Source organism: Sturnus vulgaris, chromosome 6 (assembly GCF_052056855.1).
Source record: "Sturnus vulgaris isolate bStuVul1 chromosome 6, bStuVul1.hap1, whole genome shotgun sequence".
NCBI lineage: Eukaryota > Metazoa > Chordata > Aves > Passeriformes > Sturnidae > Sturnus > Sturnus vulgaris.
The window spans coordinates 30,996,452-31,022,326 of record NC_142248.1 but is presented as its reverse complement, the minus strand read 5'-3'; the positions used below and the strand labels follow the sequence as shown (position 1 = coordinate 31,022,326).

General features: G+C 38.3%; 1 protein-coding gene across 1 annotated transcript in view; it reads left to right on the top strand.

Moving 5' to 3' along the window:
• KCNK10 (potassium two pore domain channel subfamily K member 10) overlaps positions 1-25,875 on the top strand; it is a 65,048-nt gene that overhangs the window by 22,158 nt on the left and 17,015 nt on the right. Inside the window, exons 2-4 of the mRNA XM_014869855.2 lie at positions 1,129-1,457; positions 10,346-10,463; positions 13,574-13,734. Of these exons, the coding sequence (XP_014725341.1) occupies positions 1,129-1,457; positions 10,346-10,463; positions 13,574-13,734 (608 nt within the window). The remainder of the gene's footprint in view (positions 1-1,128; positions 1,458-10,345; positions 10,464-13,573; positions 13,735-25,875) is intronic.

Here is a 25,875-nt window from a genome sequence, read left to right as displayed (position 1 = left end):
ATCTTTCTGCTTTAATTTCTAAGTGAAAAAGTAAAGACAGATTGAGAATAAGTTCAGAGAATGCACCTAAAGTAGCTGTATTTTAACTGTAATCTGATTTAGGTCTGATATGCAGAAAAATGAATCTGTTTTCAAAAAACTTACAGGCCAGTGGCAGCTGCACCATGGTAAGATTACACAGGAATTTGGTTTAAAATGAATCCAGCATCTTCAAATCCTACATGTGGTACCATTATATCAGTGGATGCTGAGGAACCTGCATTGTTAACACTAGCAACAGAGAGTGGGGAAGTATGATGATGAGACATCTGAATTATTTGGAGATGACCTAGCTTTGATTTACATGCATTGGTAGCAGTGGTTAGGCTATTAAGTCCAACTGGAGATCAGGACTTGTTAGCTCTGATGTATTGTAAAGGTCATCTAGGCTATAGAGTGTCTCAGTCCCAAGGTGAGAGGTCCACAGTTGCACTTGGCATGTAACTTTGACCTCAGACATCTCGTATACTCTGGCTGACACATTATTTATGCTGAACTTTGTGAAGCTTCCAGGCTTTAAGGACATTTTCAGGAGTGATGGTTTTGTGAATTCAAGTAAATAGACGGGCCAGTTTATGTTAGTGAGCCAAATAGCACTGTGGTTTGCAAAGCATTTTCTGTTTCTGTCAATACCAGGTCAGGTAGGGATCAGTGTTCTTTAACAGCTCCATTTCTTAGCACTATTAATACTATTAGTATTATGAATTAAGGATGTAAAAGGACCACTGCTAGGGTCCTTCACCAAACACAACCATGTGTAATTTATATCCTAGCTGGTCAGAATTTTCATGTTCATTTTGCATATATATTCTGCATATTTCTGAACTTTTTGCACTTGTAACTGGACTGTCCAGTTCTAGAGGTAATGGGTGAAGTTCTACAGAGGCAAAGGAAACCCTTGAGGTGTCCATTGAGTATGGATGGACAAAGCAGACATGGAACCTTCCAGATGAGAAGAACCATATCTTATGTAAAGAACATGATTTATGTAAAAGTCTTGAAAATGGTTTTTAGGGAAGTTTTTATGAAAATCAAGGTCATACCCTAAAAGATTTGATTTTGAATAAGGTTTTTTTCTTTGTGTTTCAGTGACTGTTCCCTCAGCAGTGCCAGCTTGTGAGCCTGAGCCCAAAACTAAAGGGCATTACCCATCTCCACAATTCTCCGCTTCCTCCCGAGCCACTGTTGTTGCTGCCATGGAAACCCCTTGTCAAGGCCGGCAGAAAGTCATGGATTGGAGAGCAGTGGTGGCCATCTTTATCGTGGTGGTAGTTTACCTGGTGGCGGGAGGACTCGTCTTCCGTGCCCTGGAGCAGCCCTTTGAAAGCAGGCAGAAGCACACAATTGCATCCGAGAAGGCTGACTTCCTCCGGGAGCACGTCTGTGTAACCGAGCTAGAGCTGGAGACACTGATTCAGGTAGGCCATGTGAAGAGGATGGTAGTTCTTGGAAGTTTGGAGAAACAGTTCAGTGGTTTATTGACCAGCTGAGTTGGTGGGGAACAAAATTGTTCACAAAGGCCTTGGAATGGATAGCGTGAAGAGCAGGCTCTTTCCCAGTCATTTTAAGGTCTGAGAAGCAGAAACTATGTCTCTAAAATATTGTAACTATAGAACCATAGAATCATAGAATAAGCTTGAGTTGGAAGGGATCCATCAGGATTATTGACTCCAACTCCTGACCCAATGCAGGACACCCTAAGAGTCACACCATGTGCCTGAGAGCATTACCCAAATGCTTCTTGGACTCTGTCAGGCTTCATGCTGCGACCACTTCTCTGGAGATCCCGTTCCTTGAGCCCTGTCACTGGGCATGAGAATGAAGAGATTGGTACTTGTATTCACAAGAATACTGAAAGAAGTGTGCAAAGAAAAGTAGAATCTAATATCTGGAAAAAAAAATTGAGAGAGCTGACAGATTTGCAAGACATATGCCCTCATCTCTACAAATTTTCAAGTGGACTTAATTCTTTCTTCGAAATTAAACACAGCAACCAGAAGGACACATAGAACATGATAGGTGGGATTTTTGAAACAAATATTCAGCTAAGAATTCTGAACTTGCAGGTTTACTGTTGTAATTTCTAGATAAATTAAGGAGGACGAAGTATACAAATCAAAACAGAAAGTAATTGTCATTTACAAGCTTTGGAATTTTTAGGCTGATGTAATATGAAAAGTTTTAGAATCAATTTTGAAGGAAATGATTCTCAAGTATGCAGGATTAAGTCGAAAGTGTAATAACATGCAAGAAAGGTCTATCAAGGATAGATTTAGCTCTCATTGATTAAAACTCTAGACAAGGAAAGTATTATGGATCTTGCAAGACTTCAGGAGAGAATCTTCTGGAATTCCATGTAGAAGCCTATCAGTTAGCCTGGAGAAAAGAAAGATTAGATAAGAAATGTGACTTACCTAAGGAACATATTCAAACTTCAGCCTTATATTTCAGATCTGAATTTATGTTAGCCTTCCAAGAGCACAGTGTTTCCCTTTGTGGTGTTGCACTAGAGCTCTGTTGTTCATTCCAGGCTGTTTGAAAGGACATGGAGCTATCCCCTGAAACCTTGTGTCCATCTAATCAGCAGTGTTAAAAAACCATTTCAGTAGGTGAACCAAATTTATGAGCTTATTTCCTTTAATAAGATGTTCCAATATCTCGTTGATGTGATAGAAAAGACCTTCTCCTACTTTTCAGCCTCAACTTCTTTGCAACTAGATGTGGTCTCTCCCTCTTGTGCTCTGCGTTCACAGAAGACAATTCAGTTTGAGTAAAAAACTGTGTCACTGGACCTGTACCTTTGGGCAGCCTGGTGCTACAACTAAAAAAATAAATCTGCTTTAGCAGGAAGTGGTATTGCTTGGATCAGGGATGGCTTGGATCACATCCTTGATCTGTCTGCAAAAGACAGGTGAACATATTAGGTTAGCACGACCCAGGGATATTGGTTCAGATGTGTTTATCTCGGTAGTGTTGCAGAGATCTGTATTTCCCTCTACTCCTTAGAGATAATGATTAAAGGATGTTTTGAAAACACTAAAAGCAAGAAGCTTTTATTTCCTTGGTGGGATTGTCACCAGTAAAAGATAGGCAAAATACATTTTTTCCAACCAGAAAGCAGAACTCATATAAGGTACAATAAGCAAAGCACCTCAGCAGATTGTGGAGTTCTGCACACCAACTACAGTAGTAACAGCCCTTATTCTCTAGCCTAAGTTATGTACCAACACCAATTATTTATTTTACACAATATTTTTCTTCTGCCTCAGAAGTGGTGATACTGAAATAATGAACACACATTAGAAGACTGATATTCTGGACAAATCTTACCATCTTCTGAGATTTCAATATGTCCTCAGGCATTACAGTGGGTAACTGGAAGTCATAAATTAAAATGGGTTTAGCATCTTAGGATGTGAATGTCTTAAGACCAAGAGATGTGAAATATTGAAATAGATTTGTCAATAAAGAACAAGCTTCTTTGGATTCTTCTGTATGTCTAGGGCTGAAACTGGCTCCAGGAATGTAGCTGGGCATGCTTATACGGAAAACTGGTTGTAACTGACTTGCACAAAAGAGCAGTGAAGGAACGTGCTTGAAGATAATGTCAGGGAGTTAACGCTGGGCTTCCACAACTTCATAACGATCTCAAAAGTGACATCCCCCTGGCTGGCCCAACACATTTCTTCATTGCACCGAATGCTGCAACTGCCTTTATAGCTGTGATTTCAGACTGTTGTGGCAACCTCCATGGGTCCTAGCTGCTGTGCTGTGTGCAGTCTACCACTAAGAGAACTATTCATAATTAATGTTATTTGACTACCTGAAAGCCCTTAGATGAACACAGATACTCTGCAGAAAGACTGTGTTGATTCACCTCTGTGCTTTGGAGAATATGGAAAAATACAAGGAGAGAAACCTTAGAACTAACTTATATTATTTTACTGTGGGGAGGGCTCTGGAACAATCTTTTAAGAAGACCAAAGGAGTATCATGGTCCCTACAATGGAGAATGTATAATGATGGAGAAATGTATACCTTTTTCTAAATTTCAATCTTTCAAAGGATTCTGCTTTGGAAAACCTGTAAGGAAGATGTACAGCATTGTATGAGTAAGCTGTTAAAATTTAGTGGGGATGAAGTATCCTTTTCACCTTTATCTTGAAAAACCCATTGCAAATATTAGCACTGGTAGCACAAATGTGAATTGCTGAGTCCAGACTTGGAAGTTCATTCATAGAACTTCAGAAGAAAGATGGTGATGAAAGCAGTGCAAATTCTTAGGGAGATTGAAAGTATTTAAATTTGTATTTGACTGTTGGATTTTGGTTCAGGTCTGTCTAATACTAACACAATGACAGGTAATTTTTTCATAACAATGTCAAATGTTTCACAGTACAGTCCAAATTTTCTAAAGCCACCTGAAGTAGAAGTTCTTAACTGCAAATTTTTAAAGCCCATTTCTGTATTTGAAGTTACTTGTTGCAGTGAAGCCAGTACACTGTCTAAGGCTGTAGGTGATCTGTAGCTTGGCAAAATAGTGAATACCAGATTAAGAAAATGACATCATTGTGTGTTCTATCTCAACACTTTTGATTTTCAGAGTTAGAGAAAAATGAAACCTAGAACATGCTAAAATACAATGAAACTTCAGGCTCTTCAAGTACATTCAGCTGCATTGTACCTATTAGATCAAATAGCAGAAGATAGTAGGACTTAGGTGACTGGACACAGAGTTGAAAAGAAAAATAACATTGTTAGATACATCTGCTAACATACTACAAACCTTTTCCTTTTGTTTTTATGTGTTATAAAATAATCTTATTAGTAGCTGGGTTCAAAACCAAGTTATTCTGCCTTTGTAATAACACACACAGAGAATGTATAATGGGGAGGTTACGCTTCTCAGAAAGATCATATTTTATCTGTCATTAGGAGAGATAGGAAGATCATCTTTGTGTTTTGGCAAAGTAATTCCTATGGACCTGATAAGGGCATTCATAATCTGTTTCTGTATATCCTATGTACTGTATATGAGTAAAAACTTCCATAATGAGCCCTGCTTTCGTAATGAACCCTGCAAAATTATACAAAATAGAGTGGCTTGCTACTTAAGAACTTATGTTATTGTCAGGCTGCTTTCTTCTTCCTTGTCCATCAGCATTTAATTTCGGAGTGTGAGTGATTACAGTATATATGTATATAAAAAATCACCCACCTGGTAACTAAGTCATATTATTAATGACTTAGCTACCCACTAATAACTACAGCAACGCATTAGAGCTGGACTGCAAGCTGCAAAGGAAGCAGAGCTGGAAATAAGCTAGTCAGGCTTTACTATCTAATTATGTTAAAAAGAATTCATATTTTGGCTAGGCACTTTGGATTAGTGTTCTGATCCAGTTTTGCCCTGAAGGTAAGTAAGAAAGGGAACATCCTGCAGAGATGTTTCATTGTGCTGCTGCTTGCTTGGTTCATTAGTGTCATAAGTCAGCTTTTCTTTCCAGGCTGTTTCCATGTCAAAGACAAAGAATTTTCATGTGCTAGAAGAAAACTCTAGATAGAGCAGGCAAAAAAATAGTACTTTGAATTAACTATGGAGAAGACTTGCATGTTGCTGAAGACAAGAAAATACTGTTTGAACTGTGAAGAAAAGCAGTGGTAAGTATCTGATTATTGAACCTTCTACCTGTGCCTCTGGAAGTTATCTTCTGCACCTATCTTTATTTTACTCTATTCCTCCTAACAGGATAGAAAAAAGGATTCAGATATGTTGGGTCCTGTCCTACAAACCTTGGTGTGGGCACCCTGGTTTGTAATGTCAATCCAGAGCTGCTCCAGCTGTGTAGGAGACAGACTTAGCCTGAGATGCTTCACGAGTCTCCAGCTGTCCTGTAGCTATGCTGCTTCCAGAACGTAACTGATGTCTTGACAGGGAGCTAAACCTTTTGGACTTAGTTCTCTGTGCATATCCCCTGTTGAATGCTGTAGGTCTACCCTCAGACACAGTGCATGTGTGACTATCAAATCATTCTAAGTGTAGGTAGATCACTTTCTGGCTGATTGGTTCCTAAAGTCCTTTGTGGGATAGGCGGAAATATTTCAGGAATGGGCTTTGAAAACTTGTTACTTTGATTAAACCTGAAAAAAAAATTGCTGGCCTTGGTCCTTAGAAAATGCCATTGTGGAAAAGTGAATAAATGTGAATTTATAATGAGGGCCCCTAATCTCTGTATAATGGGTAGAGAGAATAAGTAGAGAGTTAGGGAGTATAGAAGAAATTATTAAAGAATTAGTTATTAAAAGCTGCTTGCTAATGAGAAGCATCCTAATAATCCTAATAGAGAAATATCAGAGCATGAAAGGCAATTGAAGCAACTCTTTGTATGCTTGATAGAATACTAAAAGAATTGTAGAGGGAGATAATAATTATTGGATTAGAATGATCTGTGGAGAGGAATTAATAGAGCTAGGAAAAAAAAGGACAAGAATTTTCTTTTCCTATCAAATTCCTATCCTTGATAACACATAGGCTAGGTACATCTTTGACTGTCTCATCACTTGAGAGGGATATTACACTTGTCCTTGAAAAAGATTTGTCTTCCTCATACTTGGGATCTTGACTGGAGAAATTACAGAAACATAAACAAATGAACCAGATAAAAGCCTCTTTTCATGGAGAAACCAGAAACAGTCTGTTTCTCTCTCCTCATCAGCTGCACTGGCTTTCAGCTATCTTTTTGTTTATGCAAGTGGAATTGATGAAGTGTACTTCAGGCTGAGATGCAGTTTGGTTTCACTCTTTTTGGGAATACAGGATTCAATTGTCCCAGTATCACCACAAATGCTGGCTTCTGCTGTGGGATTAGTCTTTGGTCCCATGCAGACCATGTCACCAGGCCACATCTTTTTGTTACAGAAGGACTATACTATACTGATACCAAAGGGGCTGAGAGTAAAATACATATCTATGCAATGATAGGGAACAAAAAAGAAAGTTATGATCAGAAATGCATGTTTTTAAAAACAAATAATATCAAGTACTTTTATTTACTTCCGCAGTTTTGTCATTCTCTTCATTCCTACCTGCCTGTTGGCTTTAGCATACATCCATCACTTGGAACATCCAGAAAGACTGTATCACCCTTTGAGGTATTTCAAACTTTTGCCTTCCCCGAAATGGGTGGCATTTCAAAAGAAAAAATTACCATAGGTTGGTAGTTTTTCAGTAAAGAAGATTGCACTTTCAATTAATAAACTATAATGAAAAAACTGTGTACTTATAGCTCCTCTGGAGAAGGAAAAAGGGATCAGGAAAGGAGCAAGTGTGTGAAACAGCTTTGGGTACTTTCATGACCTGTTACTTTCAACAATACTTCAACTATAAAAGTAGCTGAAACTACTCATTTAAAATCCCTTAAATATCTGAAGTTTGTTTACATAATGTTTAGCACTCTGGAAATCAGGATTTTTCCTACTCTGAGATAACCTGAAGATGCAGCTCTCCAGGTCATTGCTGTAAAGCCTATCTGAAGTTTCAGATGGGAAACTTGTACAGTTTTATGGTCTGAATTGGGACAGTCTTGCCAGTAATAGTATTGTTTGAATTTTGTGTCAGTTTTCATCTAGCAGGATAGTTCTGTGTAGGTGGACTTGTGGTGGTAGTAGTAAGGCATCCTTTTCTCGTGCATGAGCTGAAAATCGGTTAAGTGCTGTTAGCTGCAGACTGCTGGCTGCTTTTGTTTGCTGCTCTCTTTTTGTCCTCCATCGCAAAATACTATGTATTAAAAGACAGTATTAGAATAGTTGGATATTTATAAATGAATGATGTCAGTGAAGCTTTAAAGAAAAAATGATTTTTTTCTGGATGAGAAGGGAGCCTGAGAATCTCAAAGCTATCTAAGGCAACAGGATACTCCTTCACTTCAGGGGTTAGTGCTTGGCCCTGAAAGACTTGCTAAACTGTGTAAACTCAAGTGTGATTTAAGTGTAATTAGCTTGCTGACATTCACACACTCAAGGGGAGGGCAGACAGCATTCCTTGGCAGAAGTAACCAGGGTAGCTGACTGTGTGTCATGGCCTATTTAAACAGGCAACCTGTCTGTTATGTTGATTTATGCTGTTCTGCATAAACCAACAAATGATCTCTGCTTTCACACCACCTGCAATATGCCAGCAACTGGTACAGAAGCCCTTCCAAAGGGTTTGGTGCAAAACGCATCCGTTCTCTATATCCCTATTTTTTGAGGTATGGACATGTGCTGAGGAACCCTGGCTTTCTGCCCACGTGAAATGAAACCAATCCAGGCTGGAACTTGCTCATGCTATAGTTTCACAATCATCATAGCCTGGCATGTAGTAGCTCTACTTTTTAAAAAGGCTGTCCTGTACTGATCTCTTTAGATGTAGCTGTCTCTGTTCTTGCCCATACGCCTCTCCTCCCACTCCTTTCCCTTTTTGTGAGGCAATGCGATGAATAACTAAAAGCTGGGAAGCAGATTAGCTGAAACTTGCCCAGGCTAAAAAAGCTGAAGAGGAACATTTATGACCATGAAGTCAGTTGGAAATACAGGCAAAAAACGACTGAGAAAAATGGAAGTGGAAGAAAAGAAAAAATGTGGTGAGTAAGCCATTGGTGGAAAGAGGTTAATGAGGAGAAGAGTGTATCATGAAGGATAGGGAGAGAAGTGGTATTAAGTGGATGTGTTTAAAAGTCAGTGCCAAACCCACAAGAGAATGTGAGGTTATAGAGAAGATCAAGAGAGAACTCATAGACATGATCAAGTAAGAAGTGAGGCAATGGTAAAATAGAATGGCTAACCTTGCTTTGCACATGGACTGTATAAGAAAAGGTGAAATAGAAAACCATCATGACAATTCATAGATCACAAATCAGAGGGAAAAGAGATCTAGTTAAAGAAAAGGAATAAGAAAAGTCAAACCTGTGTTGATAGGTGGGAATTCCATGTTGAACAAAGCCAAAGAAAGAGAGGATGCAAGAGGTAGCACTTCGCTTCACTTGTTGAGCCAGCAATAAGTTCACTGAAGCTACCAAGGCTAAGGATTGGTGGCGATATTTAGGAGGAGGAGCAAATAACAGAAAGAGAAGGAGAAGGTCTGGCAGTATTGTGAGCAGCTGATAACAGCAACATGAAGTGAGGTTGGAGCAGAACAGGAGAAAAGCAGCTGGAAATGTTAGGAGGCAGAAAAAGAGAAGCTTGGTTCCTCTGCAGTGGTTTTATGGAAATTACACTCAGTTGGGAACATTTGGAAGGGAGAAAGGCAGTCATTTCAGCTCTGTTCTAGAGTGAGGTCTGAATTTCTCTATGATGAAGAATAGCTTGCATGAGATCTAAAAGCAACTTGAAAATACATGCTGAAGGGCATCTCAAAAGTAAACTTAGAGCAATTCAGGTGAATATACCAGATGCTGATGAGAGATTTATTTCTGTGCTTTGTAGGTTGATGTATTCAGCTCTGTCTTCCTTTGGACTGTGAGGCTGCAATGAAAAGTGAATGTGTATGATACAATATGGTGCATTTTTAGAAATTCCCAACAAACATTCAGGAGGCTGATATGTCTGCCTGGTTTGATTCAGTACCATGTGGGACACAGGACAATGACCAGGAAGCAGTATAGCTACCTCAGCTTCTATCCGGGATATATTTCATTATAGCAGTCTCTGGGAGTCTCTGTATCATGCTGTATTTGTGGACATGAGATCATGTGTAGTGTGGCAACTGGGAAGTTTGAGCTGATCACGAAGTTTTTATATGATGTTTCCATAGGTATCTTATTCATTTCAAACAGGGTTTATATGTGCCATTTCTTTCTCTTTAGTTAGCATAAAATATAAATTACTTAATTAATTACTGATTGTCTGGGGATTTAAATCCTTAGCTGACTAGCTTCTGTTGATTTCACAAAGATTATTTGTATTTACCATCCTTCTAGCTGCTTCTAACATGAACTGTTCCCATTGAGGAATTTTTCTTTTAGCAGTAGTTGCTACAGGAATGATGTTTATGGATGAATTTGTGGTGTTGGCCCTCTACTTCTCAATTGCTTTTTATCTTTTGTCATTAGTTTATGCATTGTATCTTTTTTCCAAGTTAATGGATATTCAATTCAGTCATATATTCAACTTACGTGTACAGTAGAGGCTACTATACTTTGAATGCACATTAAAAACTTAAATTGGAGCTGTTTCCATGGTCATAGAAAGTTCCCTTTGAAGCCTATACCAACTTTCATAGGATACAGTAACATATTCATATTGCTGTTTCTTTGTATTTTCTTTGCAGCATGCTGTTGATGCTGATAACGCAGGAGTCAGTCCCATCGGAAATTCCTCTAACAACAGCAGTCATTGGGACCTTGGAGGTGCCTTTTTCTTTGCTGGAACAGTCATTACAACTATAGGTATGTTTATTGTTTATTTTTTAAAATACATAGACTGAGACATGGATAATGAAAATTTGAGAAAGTTAGACAGCAAAGAAAAAAGGTAGCTGAAGTGTATTTCTCTGTTAGCAGAAGACATGACTCCAGCATGTGTCAAGGGCACTGAGTCTTTGGGTAAATGTCAGAAGCTTTTTAGATAATTAGGGTAGAATAGCAATGCTGAGCTGAAAACTGGTGACACTCAGGCAGGCTTTATAACCCTGTTCTTGATGTAGATGCAGATGGTCTCAATTTTTACTAAAAACATCATGAAGCTGTACCAAATGAAATACATTATGGTTGTCGGGGATTTTGATTTTAATATTATAGATGAATTTGCCCAGAAGTGTGACTTTTTTCCTAAGTACATCAATTAATTTTAGCTTATGCTGTGAAGTTTGATTGAAGCAATTCTTCTCATACCCTACTCCTTGTAGCTGGAAATGTATTCTCATAACTATTACATAATTTTAAAAATTCTTACTTGTTTTCATACTAACAATTGGAAGGAATTCCACAAATGATACATTGTGTAAAAAACACACTTTTTTTTCTTTCTAGAATTCATGGCCTTGGTTATTGACACATTTCTCTGTATTAAATGATGAGTATACTGAACTACTCCATTCACTTTACTTGAACCACTTATTTTAATAAGATCATTATTCAGGCCCTTATCATCTCTCTCCCCATACATTGTGTGCAATGTATTTGATTTCTGGCCTTAGATATGCTAAGGCTTTTAATCTTTCCTCTCTGAGCCAGCTCCTCTCTTGAAGAATGTTCAACAAGCTTGGCTTTCAGAAGACAATCTGAAGGAAAAAAATACCAAACCCAATAACATTGTTGGAAAGTTAATCTGATGACAATTATATAGTAACTTTATAATTTTAAGATTGATTTCAGTGCTGTCATAATAATCAGATCAAGAGATCAAATCATGTGGAAACCACTGGCAAATTGTTGATTTTTATTTACATTTTCTATGTGTATTGTTCAGCTTTAAATTGTATTAAAAAATGGTATAAATTGTAAAATTGTATAAAGTGCTTCTCCACATTACAGCTGTGATGCACACACTGGTGACTTTACAGACAAATAACTTGATAATCACATAACCCTTCAATAAAGTGTGAGAATCTGACTAAATTATGTTGGCTTTTTATGCAGATAAATAACAACAATAACAACAACAAAAAATCCTGTGGCAGCTAAAAGACTTGCTGTGGTGATCATCTCTAACAGTAGAGTCTGTGCCTTTAGCTCTGCCTTTTCTTTGCTGTCAGAGTGAGGGGGAAAGAGTGATTGTATAGAGTGTACAATCTGTGTTCCTCTATATTAAGCTACATTACCATGCATTTTTGATTGTAGCATAAAACCAGCGGGTGGCAAGAAAGAAAACATTTCTGATTCATACATAAGAAAACCCTCCCTTAATATTTGTTTACTCAATAGACCTAAGTGATAAGCTTTTAAATTACTCATTAAATAAATGTCACTATGTAGGCATAGTTTATGTAGACATATTCATTGACATCTGCTATTAAGTAACTTATTGAAAAGATCTTATATTTTTGCCTGTATTGGTTTTAAATTCTCCATTAATGAAATTTTTTTATAGGCTGCATAAAGTCTGTGTATCGTGTCAGGGCATGAAAATGGTCTTAGTTTATCCACCAGAGGCCTATTAGGGCTCCTCTTAGGCGGAAACTCAACAGATTACCTGGTCAACCTCAGTCCTGGGGCCCATGGAGCCTGGACCTTCTTGGAATATTAGGAGAAATCTGGAATGATGGATGCAGCTGTGAAAATGACAGTAGGTTAGGAGACATGCATTATTGTGTGTCAGCATAGTTCTTTCAACATCCCATGACAGACAGATATATCCAGTGCCAGTGTCACCAACCCAACAGGAATAGGACTTGACACTTTCATAGATTTTCTCCTCTCTGGACGCTTTATTGATGCCTTAAGTTTTAGCTTTCATATTTTCCAGATTCTGTACTGCATTAGTATATAACTCTGAACTTCATATAAAGTGTTAGCAAGTTCTCTTCACAATTTAGTTAGACAAAACAATCCTTTTCCAGCCTGAGAACCAAGGACACCATTGCAGCTTCAGGCCCAAAAGGTATAAACAGAAGTGAATTGAGGAGAGCAATCTGTGAGGATGGGACTTCATAACCTGAAGCTATAATTGGACAATTAACCCCAAAATGTAAATGGATCAAAACCTATAAAAGTGTGAAAATGTGTGACCTGTTGTCCATCTTGAGTGCAGCTTTGGCCAGGCTCTCATACTGCCCAAGGTGTATCCTTTGAAGACTTTTTAATAAATACCTGCTTTATTCCTTTAACACTGTTTAGCCTCTGTTCTAGATGCCTCTCAAGGCATCATTATTGCATCAGTGATTTGTGATTATGTGATAGTTTTTAATATTTAAGTAATTATGTATAGTTAAAATCAAAGTGTCTATGAATTTTCAATTAAAATACCTGCTCTTAAATAAAAAGGTGCAAATATTACTGTCACAATTCTTGGTTCTTTTTCTCTTTAACATTTTAACAGAAATACCATGTCTACTGGAGTGATAATGCTTTACTGAAAAAAGAGTTCAAGGGCAGATTTTTATAGTGTGGGTACAGTTTGGAGGCTGCAGTGTAGCTAGTCAGTATGATGAGGGGCTGAGGAAAGTATGAGCTAACCACTGAAAATGAGCCTTGTCAGGTGAATCACACTCCTGTCAGGAAACCATTGGCACAGGCCAAGAGGAGCAACAGCATGCAGGCACCAGGCCAGCATGGAGGGATTTTTGTGCTGTGACATCAGCTAGATCAATTAAACAAACAGCACTTTTAGATAGACTGAATCAACAGAAAACATGAGATACTGAGGCTTCAAGGAAAACGGAATAACAGAGGATGGCTTGCCCGGGAAATGGCATCATGTCATTGAAAGTCTATAAATAGGAATTATAGGTGGAACAAAGATATGCCTACAGGAAGAGCAGTTTTTAAAAACCTATTAGTTTGTTTTCTAAAAATCTGTGTATAAGTTCTGTGAGTCTGACAATTGTTTTTCTCCTCAGGATATGGAAAGATGGCCCCAAGCACTGTGGGTGGCAAGGTTTTCTGCATCTTGTATGCCCTATTTGGGATTCCACTGTTTGGCTTCTTGCTGGCTGGGATTGGAGACCAACTTGGAACCATCTTTGGGAAGAGTATTGCAAGGGTGGAAAAGGTTTTCAGAGTAAGTTCACTGACAGTTTTTTGCTTGTGTTGTATAGCCTGCTCTTAATTTTGTTTTTATTACCTGTGGCACTTTTTACATATTGGACACCATGAAACATTTACATGTTTAGTTGAGATGATAGTTAATGCCAGTAAGGATTTCTGTAGTCAGTGGAGAGAAACAGACTTCTCTAGATGATGATGCAGGGGTTATAGATCAGACTGAATTTCTTTATTGAGGGTATTGCTGGGGAGTGTCTCCTAAGTTATTTTCCTTACAGGGAATTCTTGTAAAACAGTCTTCAAGGCACCATAAGTTGCTTTAGATATGTACATCTATTCGCTGAAAATGGAGAGAAGACAATGGCTTGATGCACCAGCCAGAGCTGCACTCACTTTGCCTCTACAGTCCCGTGCCCAGAGTGGGTCACATCCCAGGAACAGGAGGCCTTAGATGTGGCTTGAGCTATGGCACCATGGCCTTTTGGCTGTCAGATTGTGTTCAAAGGAGGCAAGGAGGAGGGGGAGGTCTTTTGCATGGGATAAAAAGGATTTATTACTTTGGTGAATCTGCAGGGCAAAATGCAAAATGGGCAAAGGTGCAACAACTTAAATATGGGGGAGGTTCAAGGGGAAGGTACAAATTCTTGGCAAATTGGAGAAATTCTTGGGAGGGATAAAGGGTAGGGTTTACAAAGGCATTGTCCAATGAGAGATGTAGGGGCGAAAACTGGGTCACATGGACTAATGAGACATTGAGTTTTAGGGGATTTCCAAAGAGGAATTCCAAGCAGGGGGCTGGCACAAAGCAGGATTGTCGGGTAGTTTAGGATAGATTGACAAGGTGGGTGGGAGGGTATAATTTTGGGCTAAACCATTAGCTTGGGCAATAACAGAACATACCATTCATGAGAAACACGCTCAAACAACAGCTCCTGAAGGAACAGGGCTGTGGAGTGGGTCCTGTCTGCATTACAGATACAGCCTAAAAGACTTGGAAAGCAGGATTGCTGTTGTGAATGTGAGCCTGGGAAGAGAGATGGTTGACTGATATGCCTTCAATGCAGGGTGAAAGATGTGTTGGAGTAGATCTGCAACTCTACTACAAAAACTGCTGTAATGTCACTGGGTCAAATCACCATCATTCTCTGCCCTGCCTACCATGAAGACATCCTACCCTAAATTTTTGCGTAGACTTCCTCATGTAATTTCCCTTTATGCTGCCAGTACCCTCTGGTTTTGAGTCTGAATTGCTGTAAGCAGTTCTTTCCCAAGCAGTGCCACAGACCTGGCAAACTTGCTAACTTGCTAATGGTTCACTTCAGAGATTCTCTCTTTGAGGCAGAACTTCTAGAGGTGACCTGTGTGATACTTCCCTTGGAAATGGCATAACTGGAGGTAAGTCTTTCCAGGGATGGAGTGGATGAGTAGCTGCCCAAGCTGGCTAGTTTGATAGACATCTATTTCTAAAACTTTCCCACAGATGAGAGCAAATTAGTTGTAACTATTTTTGAAATGAAGTAATTGAGAGGAGTATTAGACTGAAGAATGAGCACTTTCCATTTTGATTAAATGACTTCTAGGTGTCCCAGACCAGACATAAATAGTATATCAGAATAAATGTAGTAAAAGGTGACTAGTGATTATGGGTGAGTAAGCATGTACATGCCTGTCTGGAGAGCACTTCAAAATGCTTATCTTTTCATTTAATGAAAATAATATTATTGAAAAGTGTCTCAGTTCAGTTTGGCAAAAACACATGTAAGATCTCTAGTTTATTTTTTATCTACCTTTTTATTACACCTATTTCACTTTAAGGGAATCTCTGAACATTCCAGCCTGCTTCTGCCCAAGAAAAACAACAATCTTGAAGTCATGATATGGATTGAAAGTCAGAAAATCTTTGATTAATTGTCAGCTGAGTACTGTATTTCTGAGTGACATGGACAAGACCATTAAACTGTTGGTAGGATAATTTATTATTAAAATCATCAGAGAATTACAGAATAACTGGAACTAGAAGGCATGTCTTGAGATCATCTAGTCCAGTCTACCTGCTAAAGCACAATACATACTCTATTTGAAGTATTCTAAGATTCACAGATTAATGCTGATACTAAGGTTTCATACAGAATATAGCCCTTTGGCACATAATGTGAGTTCTTTTGGTACTCAGATTCAAAGTATTCCTTCATTTTCTTGAGTTAATGCAGTTGCTTGTTGCTTATAGCCATCCATATTTGTTTTCCTTGGTATTTTGTCAGCTTCCAAAGGAATTTAGCAATTGTGATCTTCTTGGTTAGCCAAGATGTGTGTTTATTCCTTTTATTTTGATTGTCATAAATCCATTACATTCAATTACATCTATTATTTTGTGATTTGGTGAACAGGGTTATACATAATTTCCTTTCTTAGTAATGAGCTTCAGCTATTTGAAATACTTCTGATAGAGTTTAGAATTTACATGCATCTTAGTGACTAAATTTAATACCTGTAGTTTCACTTTAAGTGATTATTTACATGACATTTGGCATATGCAGAATATAATAATCATTACAATTTTAGTAATTGTGTAATTTATTATCACATTATAATTACATTGTTAGGCTTCATAAATGCTTGGACCTAACCAGATGAAGCCTCAAGGAGAGTAACAGTTCTTGATTTAATCCTGAGCAGTGAGCAAATTTTAATTCAATGTGTAACTCTTGTTTTTTATTTTGTGACAGTCTCCTTAATGAACTGAAATTCCGCATTTTTGTGGGTGTAAAACAACGTGTTACCATCTTTAGAGAGAGGATATGAAGATTAGGAGAGTAGTTACCAAGAAACTAAAAGGAACAAACATAGGCTAAAAGACACTGAAAAACATAATAAAATGTTGGGTGGTGTGCCTGACAAATCTTCTGGAGGTAGCTGAGAAGCCAGTGAGTGCATCAATGCTCTAGAGAGAGTACAAACTAGCTACCTGTATTATTTGTCCTCACAGCAATTTGGGACAGTTCAGCTTCTTGTGGGAAGAATGGGAAGAAGCTTAGCATGTGTATAATGATCAAATTTCCATGTTCATATGCCCCAGCACTCTGCTTTTGTATGTATCCAGCTGCCTCTGTTTATGCTGTTCATTCTTATGAATGTTGCACGGCTGGGCAGCCCAGATTTCTGGAAAGCCATGCAGCTTTGTCATTGCCTGTACAGGTCGAAGTTACTTGAAGGAAACTCGATCTTGCATTGTGGTTAGGATCATTTTTGAAGCTAGGTAAGATGGGATAGGCACACACTGGCAGGTGAGAAGGAGAGGAAGAATTCTCTGTTGTCACCACAGTCCTTTCACCCAAAGCATTTCCCTAACAGGTCTCTTGCTCCCTCCAACAGTGTATCTGTGAGCATGGAGCCCATGCCACGCTAGGGACAGCTTGCCTCTGGCATTCCTCAGCATATCTGGAAAGATGAAAGAAGGATTCTTCCCAGAGGACCTGTGCTAGTGCATTTCTGCTGCCTCTGACATGACCTGTGCAGAGCCCCACCAACCCTACGTTATTAACACCACAAATTAGAGCCTAGAATCCCACATTTAGCTACTGCAGTAATCAGCCCACACATTCTGTGGGAATTTTAAGAACAATTTGAACTACATAAAGTGAGAAAGAGATCTGCTCTTATCAAGTACACACTACCCCAACAGTATTGACAGAATATTTCAGCAGAGGAGCTGGGCACATGCCATCACTCGTCTTCTAATCCAAAATGTTACCATTATTTCAGTGTGTAACTAGCCAGGAAAACAACTATTCATTTATGAGTAGGTAGGGCTGGAGGTATTTAATTGCAAAATAATGCTTTGTAAAAAATAGACCTTTTCATGTAGCATTTTAGGAAATGGAGGCACTGGCAGGATGATGCTATCCCAAACACCGTGCATTGAATAGTTTATGCCATCTGTCCTACTGGAATGATTATATTTGCTACAAGTAAATAAGCATCAGCCAGGTCAGAGACGGAAACCAAAGCTTCCCCCGCAACAGCCCTGTCTTCTCAGCTCCTGATTGTTCTTGTATGTTCCATCTTCAATAATCTAGGGCAGAACCTGGGTCTGAGTCTTTGTTTTACATGCATGCAAGTGTGATTCCCCAGAAAATGAATATGTACAAGACCACCAGATTCACTATATACACTGGTCACAAGCATCCAATTTCTGGGTTCAGTGATGAATCAGCCCTCCCAGACCACATCGAAAAAGCACATATATGCTCAAAATTGAATTTAAAAGTTGATAATTCTTATAAATAGATTTTCACTCAGTGAAACTTTCCAGACACAACAGAAATTAAAAATGCATTTCAAGGTGACATAATGCCATAAAAGTAGTATTTTTATCTTATATACATGAAGGATCTTATGAACAACCTGTGAATGTTTCTATAATAAACAGTAGAACAAAGCCTCATTCTTTTGGCTTGCTCTGTTTACACAGTGTCTGCAAGCATCTAAAGATAGAAAACACTACATAGGCAGAGTACACTGTTACAGAACACAGCAGCTGCCATTATCATGAGTTAAATATAGGCGAATTCAGATAGTCTTTTTTCAAACCTTGAATGAGTGTTTCGATTCTCATCAGAAGTAGATTGATTTAGCATAACCTGAATGATCTTCCCTTATCTTGCAGTTTCGTACAGATGCAGGAATTCAGTCTGGGCATAATGCGTTTCTGAGAGCACTCCAGGATTTTCTGGCTTCTGAGGTGAAGCCACTGTGAGTGGTCCTGGGCTTGGTTGCTGCTTTCACTCCTCTGGTTTCCAGCAGGACACAGAGGACAGGTCTGGCAACACAGCTGGTAGACTGTGAATTGCAATAGCAGGATGTGAGCAAGCAGCCAGAGACATGAGTGGTGGCTAGGCTGCACCACTGAAAATACACTGCTTTGTGCAGAAAGGCAATGCCTCTGTAGGCAATTTGTGCTTCACTGAACCAGGGACTTGTCAGAACAGACACATCTGCTACTTGCCTTTCAGGTTTTCAGCTTACAGTACATGTTTTGCTCTAGTTTTCAGACACATGCTATGAAAATGACCCACACTTAATATTTTTATGAAAGACAGCAGTACACATCACCTAACCTTGGAATTGTCCTAGGAAAAGTAGTTCTTAGTTGGCAGATAGGGATGGGGCTGGCATAGTAGTAAGGGTAGTCCCACTGAGATGGTGGAAAGCTTTCTTTTAGCACCTGTCAAAGCTCTACTTTTCCTAAATTTTATTGTTTGTCTTTTTGAATACATCTGATCAACTCTAGCTACTCTTTCACTTAAAGATTCAGCTTCTATTTCGACATTTTTGGCTTCTCTCATCTCTTACTGCAAAAGTGACAGGAATTGTTTGTACAAATTCTTTCCTGAAAAGGAATGGAAAACAGAATCTGGGAAAGAAACTTAGTATAAGACTGTAACTGTAACAGAGGAGGAACACTTAAAATACAGTCTTTTTTCATAGTCTCCCCTCTATTCATGAATTTGCTCTGTTCAAGACAATCTCTTTTATTTTGTTTAATTACATCACGTTACTAACCAGCATCAGTGTCTTATTACATCAGCTGATAAAAACCCACTGAGGAAATTAATACTTTATCTTTTCTTTTTTAATATGGTGTTATTCATTGTGATTGTCTGTAAGGAAAAAGGTAAAATTAAAAACAATATTATACTCACTTAACAACTTCCACAGAGTCTGATGCAGTGATCCATCTGCCATCTGCTGGCATCCTGTCTCTGGACAGAGCTGTCAGGACAGGGTGTGAAATTCAACCTACTGTTGCACATTCCCAGTATTATTCCAAAATTATACAAGGTTTATGAGCTGAAAGTTCAGGATTCAGACCTCAACCTAACAATTTGCTGGGTCATTTCCACTAAAACAAAATGGCAAAGAAATATAAAAATCAGTGATCAAAAAGGTGATTTACAAAGCCAGAACAAATGCATGTAAACAATCTCAGTTCATGATCTGTTTTTCTGCCTGTCACACCTTAAAGGTCCTTCTAAGAGCCACATTTCTCTGAGCAGGCTTAAAATAGGGGTGCTTGTAGGCTTGATGGTGAGGGTTGTGACTTCATTACAGGAGGTGACTCCTCATCAACCAGAGCCAAATTTGTCTCTGAATTCTCTTTTAGGTTAAACCACTGTCTTGAATATGTTGGGTTTATTCTTTGGATCACTTACCCCCTCCATTATATTTGAGCTTCAGAGAAGTATCTTTTTCTGCACAGACCTAAGATAGTAAACCAGTACTAAAAATTAATTAGAACATCTATGGATCCCAGATTTTGACATTTTAGGCCCTCTAACTGGGTATTTAATTTAGTTAGTGATGCTTACAGCTATTCCACTTCAAGGAAAGCAACTTAAGTGTAGCAGACATTTTTCTAGTTTTGTTCTTATCATCTGTTCTTTGATGATGAATATGTTATACCAGGAATGGCAAGATCAAATCCTTTCAGGTACAGGGAAGCTATGTGGAACAATTGTTATTAACCCATTCTTGCAGTCTCTGGCTGGGGGAATATAGGTGCAACTCAGACAGACGTGAGTTGAAGGAGGGAATGGGGGAGCAACACATTAAAAATTCAGCCTCTGTAAAATTGCTTAAGTCTATGCCATCAACCTCTGTTGTCCTTTGTCTGCTGCAGTGTTTGAGAAAAGCATATGTATACATGGATTCATCTTATTCAATTTGGTTTTCTGCTTTCTTCTTTTTTTCCCTTGGGTTGCTCAGCCATAACAGAGGTTTGGGATCATAATTTTTATTTTTTGTAATAATGAACATGCAGAAATTAGTGGTTGCATATCAGAAAGGCCTATGTGTGCTTTTTAGTGAGAGGGAGAAGATTGCATAGGGGTATATCAAGCCTAGAAAATGTCTGAGCCAGTGTTCCTGTATTTTCGTGACATAGTACTCACATTATGACTGCAGCAAGATCCATGCAGAGAGATTTACAAAAATGACATCAGAGAAAGCTGCTGCTCTGTGAGAAGCTTGTTGTTTATTCCGTCTGGGTCTAGGCAAACACTCCACAGAAATGTGGTTTTATGGGGAAAAAATGATATAAAAAAAAAGAAATCCTTCCTTACTCTGACCTGTGTCTTGTATGAGATTAGGATTGTCTCTCCCAAGCTTAGTAATAAATGTGAATGCTTACAGGTTTTTGATATCTGTCTCGCCTCTCGTACGAGACATCCAATTGATGGATTGTGCACCTTCTTGTGCAGCCATAGCAGCATTCTTTATAAAACATAACTAAAATAACATTGAGGAACCAGGAGGTTAGAGTGTAGGGGAAGCCCATGTCTAGTAGAATGGTTCAATGCCCTTTTCATAACCCATAGAGGTGTCTGAAATGTCATCTATATTTTAATATGTATTATATTTCTGCTGCTTGTTTTCAAGGAGTGTTGTCTTCTTCTCTGATGTGGTGAGTAGGTCCTGGCTGGCAGCAAGCACCCACACAGCCATTTGCTCACTCGCCTACAGTGATGGAGAGAACATGGGAATAACAATAGAATGCTCTCTAAAAAACCTCATGGGTCAAAATAAAGACAGCAAAGTTGCTTATTATGTACTCTCACAGGCAAAAGAAACTTGACTCTTGGAATTTAAATTAATTTATTGACAATTAGCATAAAAAATTAATTACTGAGTTGAGTGTTTGGAAAGAAAATCCCCACAAACATTCATAATACCTTTTTTCCCACTTTTCCAAGCTCAGCTTCAGCCCTAGGCTCACTTCACTCCAGACACCTCTCCTCACACGTTGTTACTGTGGGTCACATTCAATCCCTCTGGTGCAGCAGCAAATGGCACAGGGGTTGGGGTAAGAACACAGCGGTTTCTCTGCTGTTCTTAGCTCTTTTCCTCTGTTCCTTTCCTGGTCCTCCTTTTCCTCTGTTCCTTTCCTGGTCCTCCTTGGCCTGCAGACCCTGCAATACCTGTGTTGCCATGGAGAAGCTCCCACTCACCTGATCTTGTTATTCCCTTGTTCTCTCCTCTATTCCCTTGTTTTCTGCCTGTCCAGCATTCCTATCCTTCCTTAAACACAATTTCCCACTGGTGCCACCTCATCTCAGTGGCTCAGCAGTGCCCTGAGGTGGGTCTGTTGGAGCTGACAGGACCAGCAGTGTCAGAGAACAGAGAAGAACAAAATCTTGTTATATTGCTGGGCGTTTTGTCAAAGTCAGTGATGTTTAAAATACATTTAGTTTCATTCTCATTTTGAATGTGAAGGAGCTGGGATAAGTTATGATGAAATCCATGGTGACTGTTACAGGCAGCAAAGAGGTTGATGTGACCAAATCGCTGATGACCAAGGAGCTCTGTGAGCCAGTGCTGTGCCAATCTTTCCATGCAGCCTTTTGAGGAGGGCATCACCCCTTACCTGAGGTGTGTGCCAGGCTCTGCACCAGGACTACCTTGCATTTGGCTGATCTGAAAGACAAGCAGTGGGAACCTATGGCTGCCTGCACCATCTATACTAGCTCTGCAAACGTATTTTGACTAAGGACATATCAAATGTTTGTGAGCTGATACATGTGATATTCTGGTTTATGGCTTTAGTACAAAGACTGTGTTTCCTAGTGTTAAAAAATATTTTGGTCTGGAGAAAGTGGTTTAGAAGACAAGTTGTTTAATTAGCACATGGGCAGAGACAATCTGTTCTGAGAATAGTTTGCAGCATGGGGAAAGGCACAAAGTTAAGAGTAAGTGAAGGGAACAAAAGAAATATTAAAGAAATATGTTTTGTTTGAAATGTGTTTTCTCTGCTCCAAAATATTGAGCCTTTTGGAGAGATGAGGACAGGATTTTCCATGCAGATATATTACATTATCTTAAAAAATGTGCCATTGGTCATTGTAGTGGTTTTGGTTTGTTAATTTTGTTAATTTGAGATTTTCTGGTCAATGCATTAATTTATGTTGTGGGTTTTAGCATTGGCCAAATTGCTGGTGTATTTACTAGAATTATTTATTTAGTTTTTGTTGTGAGATAGGATTAGGAGGAAGGTAAAACAGGTTTAAACTTTAAAGGGCATAAAAAAACTTTATTACTAGAAACAATAGGAAAAAAAATTCAGAATAAAACTTTTAGAATACTTCTCTTTCTCTCATACATTTCTTTTTTTCCACACTGACAACGTAGAGAAAACTAATCAGTTTAAACTAATCAGTTTTTAAATTAATTTACCATTTAAAAAAAAGTCTTTTATTAATTTACTTGGGTGAGAAGACTTTTTTCTTCAGTCTATGGAGATTTTTATACAAGAAACAGTTTTATCGTGGGCTTTGATGTCACAGTGATTAGCCACCTGGGAGAATGGAATTTTGATTACTATGTGAAAATTTTTTCTTCAGTAAGTTTTCTCACAATCATTATTGAAGACTGTATTGACGTATGGGGCGTACTTTAAGGATTATAACAGTTTAAATAAAAGCTCTTTTCATTTTTGAGAATCCACTAGCAAAAAAGGTAGCCAGCTTGGCTGGAGCCTTGGGGAGATTTGTCAGGAATTCAGAAGAGGGAAAGTTTGGAAGATGGAAAAACCATCTGAGCTCACTGTGAAGCAGGAAGTGTTCCAGTGCTATTTTTGGTTTTGTAGTACTGTATACTGGAGGAGCTTTCTATGAAATGAGAGGTGACACTACAGAATCTTGGAATAAACTTATATGAAATATGCTGTTCATGGAAATATATATGTTTCATATCTTTAGCATTTAGTCTAGTCTGATAAATGACTGTAGCTTCTTTTGATCCCCTACTTAAAGCCTCCTGCTCCTTTTTCATAGGAATATATATCAACCCTGTGGTCTCAGTTTGTAAACCTACAAACACCATTTGGTGCTTTTATTAACCACCAGGTCAGAAAACTTGTACCTCAGTTAATTCACCTGAAGAAAGCAGGAGACATAAAACAATCAACTACATTGGCTTTGATCTATTGGGCCAGAGAGAAAAAAAGAAAGTAAAAAACTCAAGGTTTATTTTAACTCCTGAAATTATTAGGTAAGAAGAAAACTACTAAACCCCCTGTATATATAATAGAAAATGAGGAAAAAGCAAAGCTGCAGTTATTGATGGAAAAGATGATAACTTAATTCCACTGATAAGGATGTTCTCATTATTCTGTCTGTCCTTACCCCTCCTAGGCACTAGAGCAGATTGACAGTAGGTTGTTTGAATTCATGTAAACAAGAATACATCAGTAATGTTGCCAGTTTAGCACTTAGCCATCTTAAGAATAAAATCAGCACTGTCAATGGAAAATGGAAATGACCCTGGTGGGTGCAGAGAAAACTCTCCATTCTTAGATTCTTAGATAACTTCTTTGATGTCTTCCAGAGTAGTTCTAGGTGGATTTAAATTGGTCTCATTAGCAGGCACTAATTTATTTATATTTGAAGAGTGTCTTACAAATTATCTACTTCATAACTTGGAAAGAACTTGTGAGTAAACAAACTTTAATAGAAAAAGAGTGGAAAACATCTCTTTTAAAGGTGTTTTAATTTTTCTTAAACAGCTATAAGATTAGCTACCTTTCCTGAAGGAAGGGGTTTGTTATTATTTCTTTTTGACAACTATAGAAAATTATGTATTTGTGTCACAAAATGGGTACAGTTCTTAGCCTGGCAGAAGTTGCTCAGCTATTTGACAATGTTTGGCTCCCAAGCTGAAAATACTATTTAAAAGAGAAATTTGTATGAACTTATTCAGACTTCTCAACCTTTAGTGCTATATAGAGTGATTATTTATTGATGTATTTATTTATTTAAATAATTACTTGGTAGAACACTACAGTGGATTACATTTTTGTAGTATGTCATTATTACAATGTACATATTCCATTAGTAAGTTACAATTATGCCTTGGCATTTTTTTAATCTCTAGCAGTTAGACTGCTGTGAATTTCCTCTGAATGCATGCCTAACTGTAAAAAGACCCCCTTTTCACGTCTATCCTGCATCTCATGGGTTATTGTTCATTAAGTAATTCTCTTTCTGAGCCCTGCTTTTGTGCTCTTTTCAGCAGCTCTAAAAGTGCTGTGCCTGATTCACCATTGCTTTCTGCCTTCATTTATACCCTCAGCTGCTCAGCTTTTGTGTGAGTGACAAAGGTGCACAACAATCATGAGTCAGGCCTTTTACAGATCCTTTCATTAACATTGTCACCATTTCTACTTAAAAAAACGACAACCTTTGGCTGAGTTTATCGCTCATGAACAAGGGGATGTCCTGAACATTTGGTACGGATTTAAAGGCCATTCTTTTCATTTCTGTCTCTCTCATGAGACAATTTTGACACATACTGAAGTGCATTTTCATTTTTGTTTTGTGGGGACTGGAGGAAGAATTACTATGTATAACTTTGATGCCGAGCAGTTCCAAATTACTTTTTGTTCAAGGATTCCCAACAGGCACTAGTCTCCTAACTTCCACAAGGCAAGGTTTCTGGCATTTCATTTTTACATATCAGGAAACTGAAGCATTTGGTAGAAGTAAACAAGTTGCCTTGGTCAAATTTGAAAATAAACATCAATTTGGTTAAATCCTCATTCTCAATGACAAAAGGCAAGGGTACCAATGTAGGACATTATATGACATCCATGTGATCTCTTCTTTTCCTTTCACTCAGTAATTCTGTAATTCAGTAATTCTGAAATCCTGCCATTATGAGTGTGTGTCCATACCTCTTAAAGAAGATAGATTGTCCCTTGGTATTTTAGAAAAATACTCAAAACGGCTCTTTGGAAAAAGAGGCAATAAGGAACGAATTCAGATCTTACATTTTTGTACTGCTTTTCCCCTTCGTACTTGGCAGTTTCTTCCATGTCTTATATTTGGCATTATATTGCTAATCTTATTAAACTGTTTCTGTTCATCTGGACACAGAAAATAGTGCACACATACCCAAATAAAATATTAAGTATAGGGATAATCTTAAACAGTTTCAGAACTAAAAGTACCTATGAAAAATGACATATTTATGCTACCTGGTTCTGAATACATCCCAGATCAGACAAGTACTTAACGAGGTCAGATACTGCACCTCTAAAAGAAATGGTCCCCTTTTAGGGGAAGCATAGTATTGCTCAGAAGCTGGTTAGATATTAACCAGTTCA